This window comes from Perca flavescens, chromosome 12 (assembly GCF_004354835.1).
Source record: "Perca flavescens isolate YP-PL-M2 chromosome 12, PFLA_1.0, whole genome shotgun sequence".
In the NCBI taxonomy this organism is placed as follows: domain Eukaryota; kingdom Metazoa; phylum Chordata; class Actinopteri; order Perciformes; family Percidae; genus Perca; species Perca flavescens.
The window spans coordinates 29,236,204-29,251,549 of NC_041342.1; the positions used below are offsets into that span (position 1 = coordinate 29,236,204).

Consider the following 15,346-nt stretch of genomic DNA (forward strand, 5'->3'; position numbering starts at 1 on the left):
CCAAACAACTGCCTTAATTTTAACAATTGGGTATTAGAATTAGGGTATTCTGGACACCTGCTCTATATGATATTTCCAGTGGTGTAATACCACACTGTAAAAAATACTCTGTTACAACCAAAAGTCCTTCAATAAAAATGTTACTGCATAAAAGTACATAAGCATCATGAGGAAAATGTATTTAAACTATTAAAAGTACTTGATGCAGACAAATCCTCACATTTGCGAAAAACAACGATGGAAACGATCCAAACAGTTCGGTCACTCAACTAAGTGTTTGATCGTCTAATCCTTTCAGCTTTACTTGTACGCCTGTATATATGTGGGTAGTATAACCTCAAGTATAAGTACCTCAAATGTGTACAGTACTTGAGTAAATGTAATTAGTTACATTCCACCACCGGTGCTCACGATATTCTACTTTCAGACACCCTATGTTCTGGGGCAGCTGTGGCTCAGGAGGTAGAGCGGCGACCAATCAGAAGGTCGGTGGTTTGATTCCTGGCCCATGCAATCTACATGTCAAAGTGTCTTGGGCCAAGATACTGAACTCCAAATATCTACCAAAATGTGAATGTGTCACTAAGACTAGAAAAGCGCTAATATAGTATAAATGCAGTCCATTTACCATATGTAACTCTCTAAATATGTGTTGATCGTAGCAGAATGTGTTCAGTGACTAATGAATAATGTCAATTCTGATGACATAATAGACCTTTTTCACGGCAGACATTTTGACCTGTTTACAGGTACATGGTTATTTTTACAAACTGAGACATTTCCCTTCGTTTGTGCCCTTCGTTTACACGCAAACGGAGAATTTGCCTCTGAAACCGAGTCTTTCTAAAAACTCCGGCCAGAGTGGAGATTTTTGAAGTCTTCGTTTGCACGTAAACTGAGACAAACTGAGGTTTAGGCAGCTGAGAAAGAGGTAGTGATTGGTTGCTGTCGTTGCTATTTTCGGGATTCTGATTGGCTAACGTGGACTTGACCTTCTCGTTACACCGCCACCTACAGGTTTGGCATGCTCTTGATTGCACTGACGGCATATATATACACGGGTACTTTTCTGAAAACTGACAGCTGTGCACGATGTTATTTTTGAAAACAGAGAGGATGAAATGTCCGTTTATGAAAATAGCCGGCCACATGTAAACGTGGCAATAGTAGGATAAGCACAGCTGGAATTAATCACCTTAACGATGGCTCCGTTCCATCAAGTGTCCCAGTAAGCTATTTCAGTGAGTCAGCATGCACAATACCAGAGCCTCTCCTAAGTGGAATGCAGCCATCATTAATGGGTTTGAATACACCGGTGCTTTTCCTACTATGACATGTCAACATGTCTGCCGTGAAAAAGGTCTATACTACTAAATGATACAAAAACTTAAGGGCATGGTGATGAAATATAAAGATAGATTTAAGTCCCCATTTAACTTTGGCAAAGTTGTTGTATCCTCTCTGCCAGTTGCAGGCAGTGTAGGATCCTGGTTTTCTCCCTCTGGAGTTCCTCTGGACTCACTTGGCCTGCCAGCTTGGCAGAGAATTGGATCAGGTCCTGCATGAAGATGCCCACAGCCCCCCTGGGCGCCGGAGGGATCTGGGTCAGAGTGCAGGAGTCAAACTGAAAGTTGATGTTCTTGGCCCGGGGGAGGCCCGGTCCCCGTTCCTCAACCCACGTCAGAGGTCTAGCAGGACACAGATAAAACGATTATGCTTGAATTATTCATAAATCTGTAGTTTACTGTCTCCACATTGGTGCTCTCAATAACTGTCATGACAACCAAGGAAGGCCAGAGACCGGAACGGACCATAGCCTTTAAACTAGGGATGTTAATAATGAACCGTTAACCGACAATAACAACTTGGACCGATTAATGCTATTAGTTAAAGACAAGATTATTGTACAAATTATTATACGTACGTACAGTATCTCACAAAAGTGAGTACACCCCTCACATTTTAGTAAATATTTCATTATATCTTTTAATGGGACAACACTGAAGAAATTACACTTTGCTATAAAGTAAAGTATTAAGTTTACAGCTTGTATAACTGTAAATTTGCTGTCCCCTCAAAATAACTCAACACAGCCATTAATGTCTAAACCGCTGGCAACAAAAGTCAGTCCACCCCGATGTTAAATTCCCATAGAGGCAGGCAGATGTTTCTTTTTAAAGGCCAGTTATTTCATGGATCCAGGATACTATGCTACAGATAAAGTTCCCTTGGCCTTTGGAATTAAAATACCCCCCCCCACATCATCACATACCCTTCACCATACCTAGAGATTGGCATGGTTGTATTTCAGTTAGCCTAATAGCTGGTTTGATTTGCATTGAGAGAGGATCTTATGGAAAGTACCCCATAAATCAAGCTTAAGACATTGTAGGCTTGTCTTTTCATGGGATTTTTGGACCATTTATTCAATCTCTGTGGTAGACATAATGCAAACAGATGCACCCTCTCTCACCTGTTGTCAGAAGTTAGCAGCTTTGCGGTCAACTTGCTGTAGTTGGTACCAGAGTCCTCCTCCATGGTTGCTGCAGTTACTGACAGCTCACCGAACAACTCGACCAACCAGGTGAGGCGAGCGATGCCGCTGAAAGCTTGGAAACCAAATCCAGGCTTCAAAACTCCACCTTGAACGAATGACAATACGCACACATTATTACTGCATTGCGTGAGCTCCATCCCTAAATTCTCTAGTCTCTTAGGACAACTTTCCCGAGCGTGTTCATAACACTGTACGGAATTTGATGAACTGGGAAAGAACACCAAAACCTACACTGTAAAGAAAAAAAAAACCTATTATTCCGGCAGCTAGGGCGCCAACAAAATACTGTAAAATAACGGAATGCTTTTTTCTTGCAAAAATGCAGTTCTTTTCAATAAATAAACAGTTTGAAGCTTTGATTTTACATGAAATCTTGTGTATTTATTGGCTTTTAAATCATTAATGAAGGATATTTACACCTTTAGGTTTATCCAATTTATAGAACTTGAATTTAACAGTTTAATCTATTAAATTAAAGATACGTTTTTGTGAAATTATGACAATTGCGAATGTTTCACTTTTCTTTAAAACCAATTTTTCCCACAGTCAAAAGATTTTTCATGTTCTTGTACAATGGACATGTAAATAACTGTTTTGGGGATTTGTTGATATTTTCATGTTCTTAAAAAATACAGGAAATATGTATAAAATACTTTCAATACCAATTTTACAACGGACATGAAAGCTTTGGTTAGATTTACAGAAGTGTCAAAGGACAACAAGGATGCACACTTCTCTCTCTTACCAGTAAAATGAAGAGTACCTTCCTGCAGGATTTTTCCCTCTACCTCTTTTTTCAGTTCTTTGAAGTCTTCTGTCAGCAGCTCGATGTGTTCCTCATGGAGAATCACTCCTGACACACACAAACACCAATGTTGACTGAGATAGCGGAGTGAGATTTGTATCAATATATAGATATACATAGTTGGGCCTGTGTGTGGTTGCAAAATCATTGTTAATGAACCCAAAGGTGGCACACAATGAACTGAGGATTAGACATTTATGAAGTTCAATCAGGAGCACTTAAGCTTCACCCCATGCTTTTTCCCCTCATAGTGGAAGATGTTGTTCATTAACTCAAAAACATGTCATCAACAGTACTGATGATGATGTCTGAAACAGATGCTAAGGAGATGTATTACCGCTGAATTACTGCACACGGCCTATTTTTTTTTTTTTTAACTGTCCCGGCTGGGGCTGAACGTGCAATCCGACTTCTGCAGCTCATCCAGAACGCAGCAGCCTGGTTCGTCTTCCACTAGTCTCGCTTTGCCAGACCTTCCTCCACAGCGCTGCGGAGGAGGGTCTGGCTAGTCCACACAGCATTCCCGGATGGGAGAAAAACGTGCTCTGGTTAATTGGCATTTCTTTAAACCAATCACAATCGTCATGAGCGGTGCTAAGGGCCAGACAGAGCAATGGTGCCTCTGCAAAATGGCCTCTGGAAGGAACTTGTTTTGGTGGAACGTGTACGTTCAAAAGTTGTTTTGGTCGTGCAACAGAAAACTTTAGTTTAGGAGCAGTTAACCATAGTCCTCAGAAATCCACCAGAGTTTAGAACGCCAACACAAAGAAAGAGGAAGGTAACGGACATCCAGCCTAAATGAGTGAAATCGGCAGCGAGGCAATCCTGGAAGTGGAACGTCGTGGATATAGACTAGTCTTCCACCTACCCAAGGTCTCCCAAGTCAAGTCAAAAACAGAGTTTTTGGTCTGAGGTACCCCCACCCTTGCCAGAGAAACTCCCCTATAACGGGAAGAAACCTCGAACAGATCCGGGCTCTAGGTGGGGGAACCATCTGATCACACTGCACCTTGGCCCATAAAATTAAAAATAAAAAAAAAAAAAAACTGTTTTAGCACTTGAAATGGATTAGCATTTTCTTGATGTTCTTACATGATAGTGTAACGTAACCTCCCTCCTAAATACTGCTGGGTGCCGAACTTTGATACTTTTACGCACAGACCGAATTGCCTCCAAAGTATCAAGTCGCTAAAACAGCCTTGTCATTTCAATACCTAAGGAGTAAATCTCATCAGCGTCAGCGAGCCAATAAGCATGCAGCATGCTCCCACCAAGACGGAATCATGCTGTGATAATTGGCGTAGAAACTCTGTTATGCACAGAGACAAGGCTCCATGTGTGTTTTTTGTATTTTGACAGGCTTGACTACAGAATGTTTAATACCGGTACTAAAGTCACGGTATCAGTATTGAAGACTTTTAAACGATACCAAGCCCTACTCCTGACCTGCACATGAACATGCATGCAAGTACACATTGTTATAAAGTAGTATTACCTTTTTCCTGGGCAAAATCCCAAAGCTCGGCAGCAGCCTTGTAGCTCATGGTCATGGGATACTCCACACAGACATGTTTCCCTGACTGCAGAAAAGATCTGATGAGACAGGAGGGAGTTGTCTTTATCAAAATTGGTTAAAATCCCCCCCCCCAAAAAAACTGTATTCTGATTGAAAACTCTTAAGTTGTGCTTCTCAATAGATTTGTAAAAACAACAAAATAACATTTAGTGAACAAATACGTAAAAGTTACTTTTATTGTCACATACACATACATGTAGCGAAATTCATTCTTTGCATTTAACCCATCCCCCAAGGGAGTAGTGGGCAGCCAATCACAGCGCCCGGGGACCAACTCCAGATCTGAGCCAGTGCCTTGATCAAGGGCACTGACTGGAGAACAGAGTACATGTTTTTGATGGTACACAGTGTCTGGTGTAATAATCCAGTGAAAGAAGAAGAGTGAAAGTTGACTTGTGGTAAACAATCAGCCAATCAGATGGCTCTTTCCGTTTCAGCCAATACCTTCGCACATATGCTTACGTATATTGTCTGAAAGGTAAATGGGCTACAGATAATTCCCGGTTGAAAATATTAGCCATGCCAGGGAAGTCTCAAAAAAACCCACACACTAATGCAGTAAAGTTGACACATGCGGGTTTTAAGCAATACATTTGTGGATTTCTATTACATTAATTCAAACAAATGTTTGTGTGTGCATCAAAAGTTCATTTGTGAACTATATTATGGTATGTCAATTAGTTTCTGTTATATAGAACAATAACTTTTTGTGGAGTCATTTTAATATAAATCCTGAGATACGATTCGTGAATCCTTTGGATCAGTCTCAATATTAATGAATGAACCATTAATATTGGTTCTGATACCATAGTCGCACACACACACACACACACACACACACACACACACACACACACACACACACACACACACACACACACACACACACACACACACACACACACACACACACACACACACACACACACACACACACACACACACACACACACACACACACACACACACACACACACACACACACACACGTCAAGAATCTCCATGAACCTAGGTTTTTTTTTTTTTTTTTTGCGTTTTATTTTTGTAAAGTATCCGGCTGCACTGTGGTCTGTGGTCGTGCAAGAAATAGAGGCGACGCCTTTGATTTTAGCTCCAATGTGACCACAACAAACTCCGTGTGCTCCGATATGACCTGAATGACTAAAATTGTCAATAAAGTTAAGCATAATGACGTACAAAATAAAGGAATCGATGTGTTCCCAGGGTAAGCAAACGTCCAAAGTACACAAGGGCTCATTCATGGGTTGATGATTATGAGAATGATGTTAATCATGTATTATGGTAAATACTAAATTGAACATCTAGGAGATATTTTGGAACGGTGTGTAAGAAAGCCCCTCAGTGACTGAAATGTTTTTTGTCTTTTATTTTGTATTCATTCATTGATTCATTCCCTGTACAGACCTATTTTATGCGACACCGATCAAGACTTTTTGAGGTCTCGCGCATTACCTGACGTAGTCTTCATGCGACGCATTCTCAGTGCAGATGAACGCAGCGTGAATGTCTTCTCTGCTCATAGCCTCTTCCAATGAGATCTGACTCACTCCCTGCTGGGTGTCCAGGCTTCTCCTGTTGACAAAAAAAAAAAAAAAAAACATCCGTCAGGATAATAATGACTAGAATTCTGCTTTGATCAAAGACGATGAGCCTCATGCAGGAAGCGATAGACCAACATATCTCCTCTTGTTGTTGTTCATGTCCACGAGCCATTGATTTCTGGGATTCACAAATGTTTTCTTATTTTTGCTCTTCTCTTAGGTACGAGAAATCTATCTAGAGCAACAGTTCCCAAAGTGGGGTCCCCCAGGGGTCCTCGAGGGGGTTCCAGGGGTTCCCCAGCACAAAGCTCTATTTTTCCACCATCCTCATGGTATGGAGCCCTTCCTTCTGTTTTTGCATAGCAAGTTCAAAGGTTCTGGAACCAACGACTGAAGGGTAAAGCCAGACTAAGGCAATGCATCAAACTCGTTCTTAAAGCGCCCATATTATGCTCATTTTCAGGTTCATAATTGTAATTTGAGATTGTATCAGAATAGGTTTACATGGTTTAATTTTCAGAAAACACCATATTTTTGTTGTACTGCACATTGCTGCAGCTCCTCTTTTCACCCTGTGTGTTGAGCTCTCTGTTTTAGCTACAGAGTGAGACATTTTCGGTAATATCTTTGTTAGCAGTCGAACACGCTCAGTACCTAGGTAAGGCTCACAATTGCTAGCTAGCTGTTTCTCTAACTTCGGCCTGTACAAGGCAGGATTAGCCGGGAGACTTCTTCTAAACAAGGGCGCTAGGGCTGTCCTCGACTAAAGAAATTCTTAGTCGACTAACGCTTATACAATTTTGTCGACTAATCGATTAGTTGATTTAATTAAAAGAGCTGTGCGCTTTGAGAGATGGTTAAGACTAGAAAAGCAAAATATAAATGTAGTTAATTAACCATCTGTAAAACTATTAATCCTAAAATCCTTGTATAACACAATTAATCCTGCAAAAGCACCACTTTAAATATTGTGTTTACCTTAAATGTGCTCAGAAGTTTCTTGGAAATGAGTAATTAAGCACGAATAAGCATAAAAAAATGACTAATCGACTAAAGAAATCTTAGTCGACTAAAACCAAAACGACCGATTAGTCGACTAATCGACTAAGAGGTGGCAGCCCTAAAGGGCGCACTTCCAACTTTGGGTTGAATACCTGCAGAACAGGGACATGGGAGTAGTTCTATGCAATTTATTTTGTAGATTAGGGTTAATTTGTGTGCGTTTTGTGTAGCAGTGTTTTGCCATTGAGAACGAGCTAGCATGCTAACAGTTAGCCCCCTAGCTCCCTCGTTTTGGCTAGTAACGTAGAAAGCCCTGCAGATTTTGAACAGCTCCCCCGGAGACTAAAGGCAGGACACATTCAGAAACCGTATCTCACTCAAAACAGCATGGATGGTTGTTTTTTTTTTCAAAGTTTGTATGCGTGTGGAAGCACCAGAGACACAAATAACACCCCAAAACCCCTAAAAAGTGTTTTTTTTTCATAATATGGGCACTTTAATAACTTGCCTGTAAAAATAAAGGTAAGATACAAATCAATGAAAAGGGCCAGCATTGTCAGGCTGTAGATCTGTGTTGTCTCTGTGAATTATAATTTACCATATTCCGGATTCAGGAGGATTAAATATCAATTTGTCTGACAATATAATAACCTTGTCTGACTTCACTGTCTTTTAAGATAATAATACTGATAACACGTGTTAATCACTGCAGTGTAAATATAACCGTACTTTAAGAGGTTGGCCCTTGGGCTAAAGCAGGCTAATTGTCTTCATTCACTGGAAGTCGAGGATCACACACTGATTGGAGTGAGAATATGATCACTTACCTTCTCTCTTATAAAATAACCTGTATTCATTTTTTTATGTGGATGCAACAGCCCTGGTCTGTCCCTGAAGTAAACAAGGTCTCGCTGCCAAATCACTCCAACTACTCCTCTTGCTCTAGAAATGGGATTTGTCTTCAGCTGTGCTCCAAAGCTTTTTGGCATTTTCTTTATCTTTTCAATCTCCTCCAATCTTTTTTATACTTGCTCGTTTAACTTGAGTGAGGCTACACTTACACATAATTACTGCGCGCTTTTACACGACAAGCACAGAAAAACCATTGTGCCGTTCTTCCTCATGTGCTGCTTCAGGCCATGTCACATGTTACCTATGCCTAGGACAATTATTGCTTGTGTTTACCCGTGCATGCAAAGCATTGTGTGTGTGTGTGTGTTACCTGGAAATGAATCCTTTGACATTGAGTTTCTCCGCAGGACTGCCAGGTAGAGGTGCTAACATGTCTCTAATCCTCACCCAACCGGCTGTTCCAATGCCAACAACCACCGCTCCAAACATGCCGACTAAGAACGAAAGAAATAAGAAAGAAAGAAAGGAGATTAAAGACTAGTTAAAAGGTCAAGTGTGTAACGGGTTTAGTTGTTCTTCATCAAAATCAGTGTTGCCCGTTCACAAACTTCTCATTTGTCATGAATATTTACCACCACCATCAATTCCAAGTATTCCTTTTGGCTTGAAATTTTACATTTACAGGCGCTCCATATTCATGCTCCATCTTGAAATACGTTAGCCGGTAAGGGACATACAGGACATACTGCTCCGCCTTTCGCGTTTTTCCCTGTCACATGATAAACCCACTGCTGCTAATGCTGCTAACGGGTATCGTAGCTTCCCGGCCCCGGCAAGTTTGAAGAAGGAAACATGGAGAACCAAACTTATTCAAAATCCAAATTTCAGGAACAGGAGTCTTCTTCTTCTTCTTCGCCCAAAAAAAAAAAAGGATATTGAAAAGAGCAAGAGACTGGCTTTTTGAAGCGTGAAGGCTACCGTAGCTGTAATACGTACTTTGAACTGCGTGGTGCGAGAGAGTTGATTGCGATATATGATCTCAACGCTAGATGGGAGAAATTCCTACACATTGGATCTTTAAGTGAGTGGAGTTAAACCGGGTGTCCAGGATATCAAAAATATAATCATTCAAGATTCACACCAAACGCTGCGGGCCCACAATCAAAAAAGAAAAAAAAAAAATTACAGGCCGCTTGGGAGCATGGAAGTCCAAAACTATTAGTCTATTAGTATTATGTTGCAGGTCACAGGAGTCACCACTTTGCCTAACATGGGGGATAAAACTCCTTTAACCCTTGCGTTGTCTTCCTGTCGACCGTGCAACTTTGCTTTCTGTGTACAAATTTTAACTTTTTTCACTGTTTTGGTCGTCTTTTTTGACACTTTTGTCGCTTTTCCCGATGTTTTGGCGTTTTAGTCACTTTTTTTGATGTTTTTGCTGACATTCTTTTAGCATTTGTTTTCCTCAGAATGCTATAAATTGACTAAAACACCCAAATTCAATGAAAGTAGTGAGCTGATCATTTAATTTACTAGTGAAGAGCGTTGTATGGAACCATCCCCATTATTTCTTTTGACGATTCTACTTGAAGAAACCCACATTTCTGATATAGAAACCTTTTGAAAATGGGTCAACTTTGACCCGAGGACAACGGGAGGGTTAAACTTTGACTATCTACACCTTTTAGGAAAAATATTTATTCTACAAACCAGTTAGTGAAACCAGTAGGGACAGTTAATGCTCTCTAAACAAACGACCAAAAACACACGTGAACGTGTGAATATCCCAAACAATTGTACCCCCGACAAGTCCAAGAGGCAGTCTGAGTACTCCTCACTCTGAACAGAGAACTGGTACAATACTACAAATTAAACCAATTACCAAAAGCCTAATTCAAACGCAATGGCGAGCCCCCATTTGGTAAAGAACTAGCTCATAGTTCAGCAAAATAAGGGAGACCACACATTGTTAAGGATGAAATTAAAACCAATGCATTTAACCCAATAATAAAGATTACTATACAATATGATAAACCATGTATTGCAGTAGTATCAGTAGTGTGTTGAAAACAAAACAGAAGCCAAAGGACAAACCAAACCCTTCATAAAATAAATTTTTAACAATATGAATAACAATACCATATATTAACAAATACCTTTATCTTAACTTTCTATGACAATGTTCAGGTGACTTTATTGGTACCCATAGGTAAACCAGGTTTACAGTCTAAGAGGCAGGACATCCTTAAAACTTTGTAGACCACCACATAACACGCAACACATAAAACGTTAAAACATATAACATAAGACAGTAGAACATGGATTAAAAAAAGAATAGAAAACAGTACATGACCAAAAGTAATTCTACAGTTTGTTAAACAGAGTGATTGCCGCTGGGACAAAACAGTTTTCAAATCTTGTAGTTTTACAACCAGGGACTAGTAGCCTCCGTCCAGAGGGGAGATACTGGAATTCCCTATTCAAAGGATGGAGGCTATTTTCTAAGATGGCCGTGGCTATCCCCTGTAATTGTTTAGCATACAGGGATGTAGGGTGCAGCTGGGACTCACCAGTCAGCTTACTTGACCATTTTACAATTTGATTTAGGCGATTCTTGTGCTTAACTGAAACACACCCAATACGACACTAAGGAGAAAGATATGATGGATCTGATAAAGGCACGATAAAATAACGTCATCATGGTCTTGTCTATATGAAAATGGTACAATTTTCTCAAGCAACAATTTTTTTATTTTACATACAGCTTCACAATTCTCCTGGAAATTTTATTTAGAGTCAATAATTGTCCTTAGATATGTATGGGATTCTACTTGATCCACCAATGTATGTTTGTTTTTTTTAAACCTGGTTGCATATTTCTTTTTTTTTTTTTTAGCCCTGAAGTGTCCCATTTTAGACACACTTCAGACTGGCTGGATTAGATAACACAAGAAAGTGATGTTTCTCTAATCAAGTGCACTTCAGGTTACAGGTATTGGTAGCCACGTTCGGTTAACACATTTGTTTTATGTTTAAACAAACTTAAATTCTAAAGTGCATTCAGGGTTACAGCAGGTTCACACAAGTTCTGTGGACATGCAGTTTCTGCAAAGCCTCTAGCGCTCTCTGTTCAGAGACATTTTGCTGAGCAGGCAGATATGCATGTCGACATAAAGCCCAGCTACAACAACACCTATTACACAATAATATCCAAGCTATATAGAAAGATCGATAGTCTTTATTGATCCCAAACTGGTGCTACTGGTGCTACAGTAGCAATTGGTACAAGGCGCACTGCAGAAATAATAAATAACAACACCTACTGATAAATATATAAGGAGGAATGAAAAGAATATACAATGCAAGTAGAAAATAAAAAAAACGTACAGCCTGCATATAAAATATAAATATGTATGTAAACATATGGAGTAGTATGTAGTATTTTGATGTGTGAGGTATTGAAAGTGTTATCTCATACTCAGCGGTTAAAATATATATTTTTTACTTTATTTCTACACTGTGAAAGTTGTGATAAAGCTGTAAAAATGCCCCATGAAAGAGTAAAAAATCAAAAAGGGTGGAAAAAAGGCGTTGTCTTTTACTGGTTTTAAAGGCTGCATTACAGTAAAGTGATGTCATTTTCTGAACTTACCAGAATTATTTGCCTTTACCCACTTACTCATTATATCCACATTACTGGTGATTATTTATCAAAAATCTCATTATGTAAATATTTTGTGAAAGCACCAATAGTCAACCCTACAATATTGTCAATATCGAGGGATTTGGTCAAAAATATCGTGATATTTGATTTTGTCCATATCGCCCAGTCCTAGTTACAAGGCTGTTGTCCAGAACATTGTTCCTCTTTATGTAGTCTTTTTTTTTTTCTTACCAAAAATGTGACATTTGTGTCCTTCTTTGGACCTAATCTTGACTTCCTTCCTTCTACTGTCCTACTTTTTACAAGTTTCTCGCTTGATACTATTTGGACCTATTCTTGCCTTACTTCCTTCTTTCTTTCTACCATCCGTTTCCAAGTTTTTGTCTTTTTTACAGTTTTTGTCTCCCTTTCTCATTAGCATTTAATGATTAAGCATTTTTTTCCCCAGTTAGGCGGTTTTTTCGTAAATCTATCGCTGACAATGCTGTACTGTTCCTCTTTTTTTTTTTTTCCTACCGAAAATGATTAGCGCTGGTCAGGGGGTACTTTGCTTAAAGAAACAATTCAAAAAGGGGTAAATTATTGAAAAAAAATGTTGAGAACCACTGCTGTACATAATTCTACGATAGTAATTTGTGAGTTCAAAACGTGGATATCAATGTAAAAATCGAGTACAGAATGGTGCTCATCTCCTTCTAACAGCCGTATCTACAGCAGAGTCCACGCATGATACATAACACTAGTGCCAATGGGAATGGGGACAGTGTTGTAACCGATGACCGTTTTACATTCATGTTTTGTAACTTGAGCGACTTGAACGTTTTAACGTTATGCAGAAGAACGGCTGTAGCTTTTAGAAGCCATTTGTTCATCGCTATTCAGCAGGACACAGTGTCAGAGAAGAGTCACCGGCAGGAAAGAAAGGACTTATATTTTTGCTGGACCCTTACCTGCTTTTATGTAGCTCCGTTGAGACCGACGCGAAGAAATCTAGCTGTTCTGGTTCCTAAGTAGAAGGCTTCTTCTTTCTGGTTTAATGGCGGTTGGCCAACCAACTTAAAGATGCATTACCGCCACCAACTGGACTGGGGTGTGAACGAGAGAGATAAATGCAGGAAATAAATAGAAGAAGAAAAAATTAATTTAAAAAAAATAAACAAACAAAATAAAACCTAAATCCTGTTTACTAAATCAAGTTCTAGAAACTTTATAATATAGTAGGCTAGTATACCTTCCCGGCTGAAATGACACATGACATAACTGAGCTTCCTCTTTGAGGTTCTACAGCAGTTGGCATCCATAATGTCCGCATTACTTCCCCCTTCTGGTTTTACTCGTCCTCGCTCTTAAAAAAACTGAATAATTTCCTTCCTTGACCGCTTTTTTTCACCCACTTCTTTATTGAGAACAGACCTTCTTCACAACAGACATTTTGACTTGTCATAGTAGGAAAAGTAGCCTACAGCTGAGATTGATAACCTTAACGATGGCTCAGTTCCATCAAGTGCCCCAGTAAGCTATTCCAGTGGGTCAGCATGTACAATACCAGGACCTCTCCTAAGTGGAATGCAGCCATCATTAATGGTTTAATACCAGGACCTCTCCTAAGTGGAATGCAGCCATCGTTAATGGTTTAATACCAGGGCCTCTCCTAAGTGGAATGCAGCCATCGTTAATGGTTTAATACCAGGACCTCTCCTAAGTGGAATGCAGCCATCGTTAATGGTTTAATACCAGGGCCTCTCCTAAGTGGAATGCAGCCATCGTTAATGGTTTAATACCAGGGCCTCTCCTAAGTGGAATGCAGCCATCGTTAATGGTTTAATACCAGGACCTCTCCTAAGTGGAATGCAGCCATCGTTAATGGTTTAATACCAGGACCTCTCCTAAGTGGAATGCAGCCATCGTTAATGGTTTAATACCAGGACCTCTCCTAAGTGGAATGCAGCCATCGTTAATGGTTTAATACCAGGACCTCTCCTAAGTGGAATGCAGCCATCGTTAATGGTTTAATACCAGGGCCTCTCCTAAGTGGAATGCAGCCATCGTTAATGGTTTAATACCAGGGCCTCTCCTAAGTGGAATGCAGCCATCATTAATGGTTTAATACCAGGGCCTCTCCTAAGTGGAATGCAGCCATCGTTAATGGTAGCCTATTTGAATACACCTGTGCTTTTCCTACTATGACATGTCAACATGTCTGCTGTGAAAAAGGTCTATAGCCTACAGCAGTGGTGGAATGTAACTAAGTACATGTACTCAAGTAGTGTACTTAAGTACAAATTTGAGGTACTTGTATTTGACTTGTGTCTTTGCCACTTTCTACTTCTACTCCGCTACATTTCAGAGAGAAATATCGTACTTTTAACTCTGACAGCTTTAAATAGCTTACTAGGCCTAGTTACTTTACAGATTAAGATTTTCGCCCAAAACACATTATAAATTAAACTATCCAACAATATAACGGCCTACAAGTCCAGCTGAAATGATTAGACCAATTCTGTATTGAGTACTTACACTTTTAATACTTTAAGTACATTTTCCTGATTATACTTACATACTTTTATTTAAGTGACATTTTCAATGCAGAACTTTTACTTGTAACAGAGTATTTTTACAGTGTGGTGTTAGTACTTTGCTTGTGTAAAGGATCTGAATACTTCTTCCACCGCTGGAATACAGAGATGCAAACAAACAAGGTACATTAAGAAATTCACTTCAAAAATAGAGCTTTTGCCTCAGGTCAAGCATAGAAACAACAAAACCTCAGAGCAGATACATATAATTCAAAAGAAATAAAATATATGGCTATGGCAAATGAGCTTGTGTCTCAAGTAAATACATGAATTGAAGGGCTTTGTTGTCTCCTTCCTTGGCCGCTGTCTCCACACTATAATATACTTCTAACATTTTGCTCGCCCTATTTTCTCTCATTGTGTCACCATTTCTTTCTGTTCCTGTGTACATTTTCTGCATGACACAAAGTCATGCTCAGCTGTTTCAGCCTCCTGGCCCATCAAAGTTCCGTCATTCAAGCTATTCACACATCCTTTTTGATTGATTGATTGATTGATTGAGTTACCAGAAACAACATGTCAAAGAAAGCCACATCAACACATGCTATTGCTTGGGCTTTTGCTTATCTTGTTTTGGAAAGTAAATCCATTTCCTGTTATCCTCAAATTTACTAACATCTGTTATCCGGGGTCAATTTGACCCCCAGGATTTGAAACCTCCAGAAAATGTTGGTAATTAAAAATCTTTTACCAAATTTTTTATGTTGATAGCCTAAACTGGCAACTGGAAAACGCTGACAGTGTGTGCGTGT

General features: G+C 39.6%; 1 protein-coding gene across 2 annotated transcripts; it reads right to left on the minus strand.

The window, feature by feature from the left end:
• Positions 1-1,291: 1,291 nt before the first annotated feature.
• Positions 1,292-13,328, minus strand: blvra (biliverdin reductase A). 2 transcript variants are annotated; one of them, XM_028593560.1, is made up of 8 exons: positions 13,250-13,328; positions 12,969-13,103; positions 8,725-8,848; positions 6,412-6,531; positions 4,858-4,955; positions 3,303-3,410; positions 2,474-2,642; positions 1,292-1,688 (listed from the first exon to the last, which is right to left on the minus strand). In XM_028593560.1, exons 3-8 carry the CDS (start codon positions 8,841-8,843, stop codon positions 1,433-1,435), a joined length of 870 nt encoding a protein of 289 aa, XP_028449361.1. In that variant the 5' UTR covers positions 8,844-8,848; positions 12,969-13,103; positions 13,250-13,328; the 3' UTR covers positions 1,292-1,432. The 2 variants fall into 2 exon arrangements, with proteins under 2 accessions (XP_028449361.1, XP_028449362.1); XM_028593561.1 differs by lacking the exon at positions 13,250-13,328 and having other exon boundaries at positions 12,969-13,112.
• Positions 13,329-15,346: the final 2,018 nt, after the last annotated feature.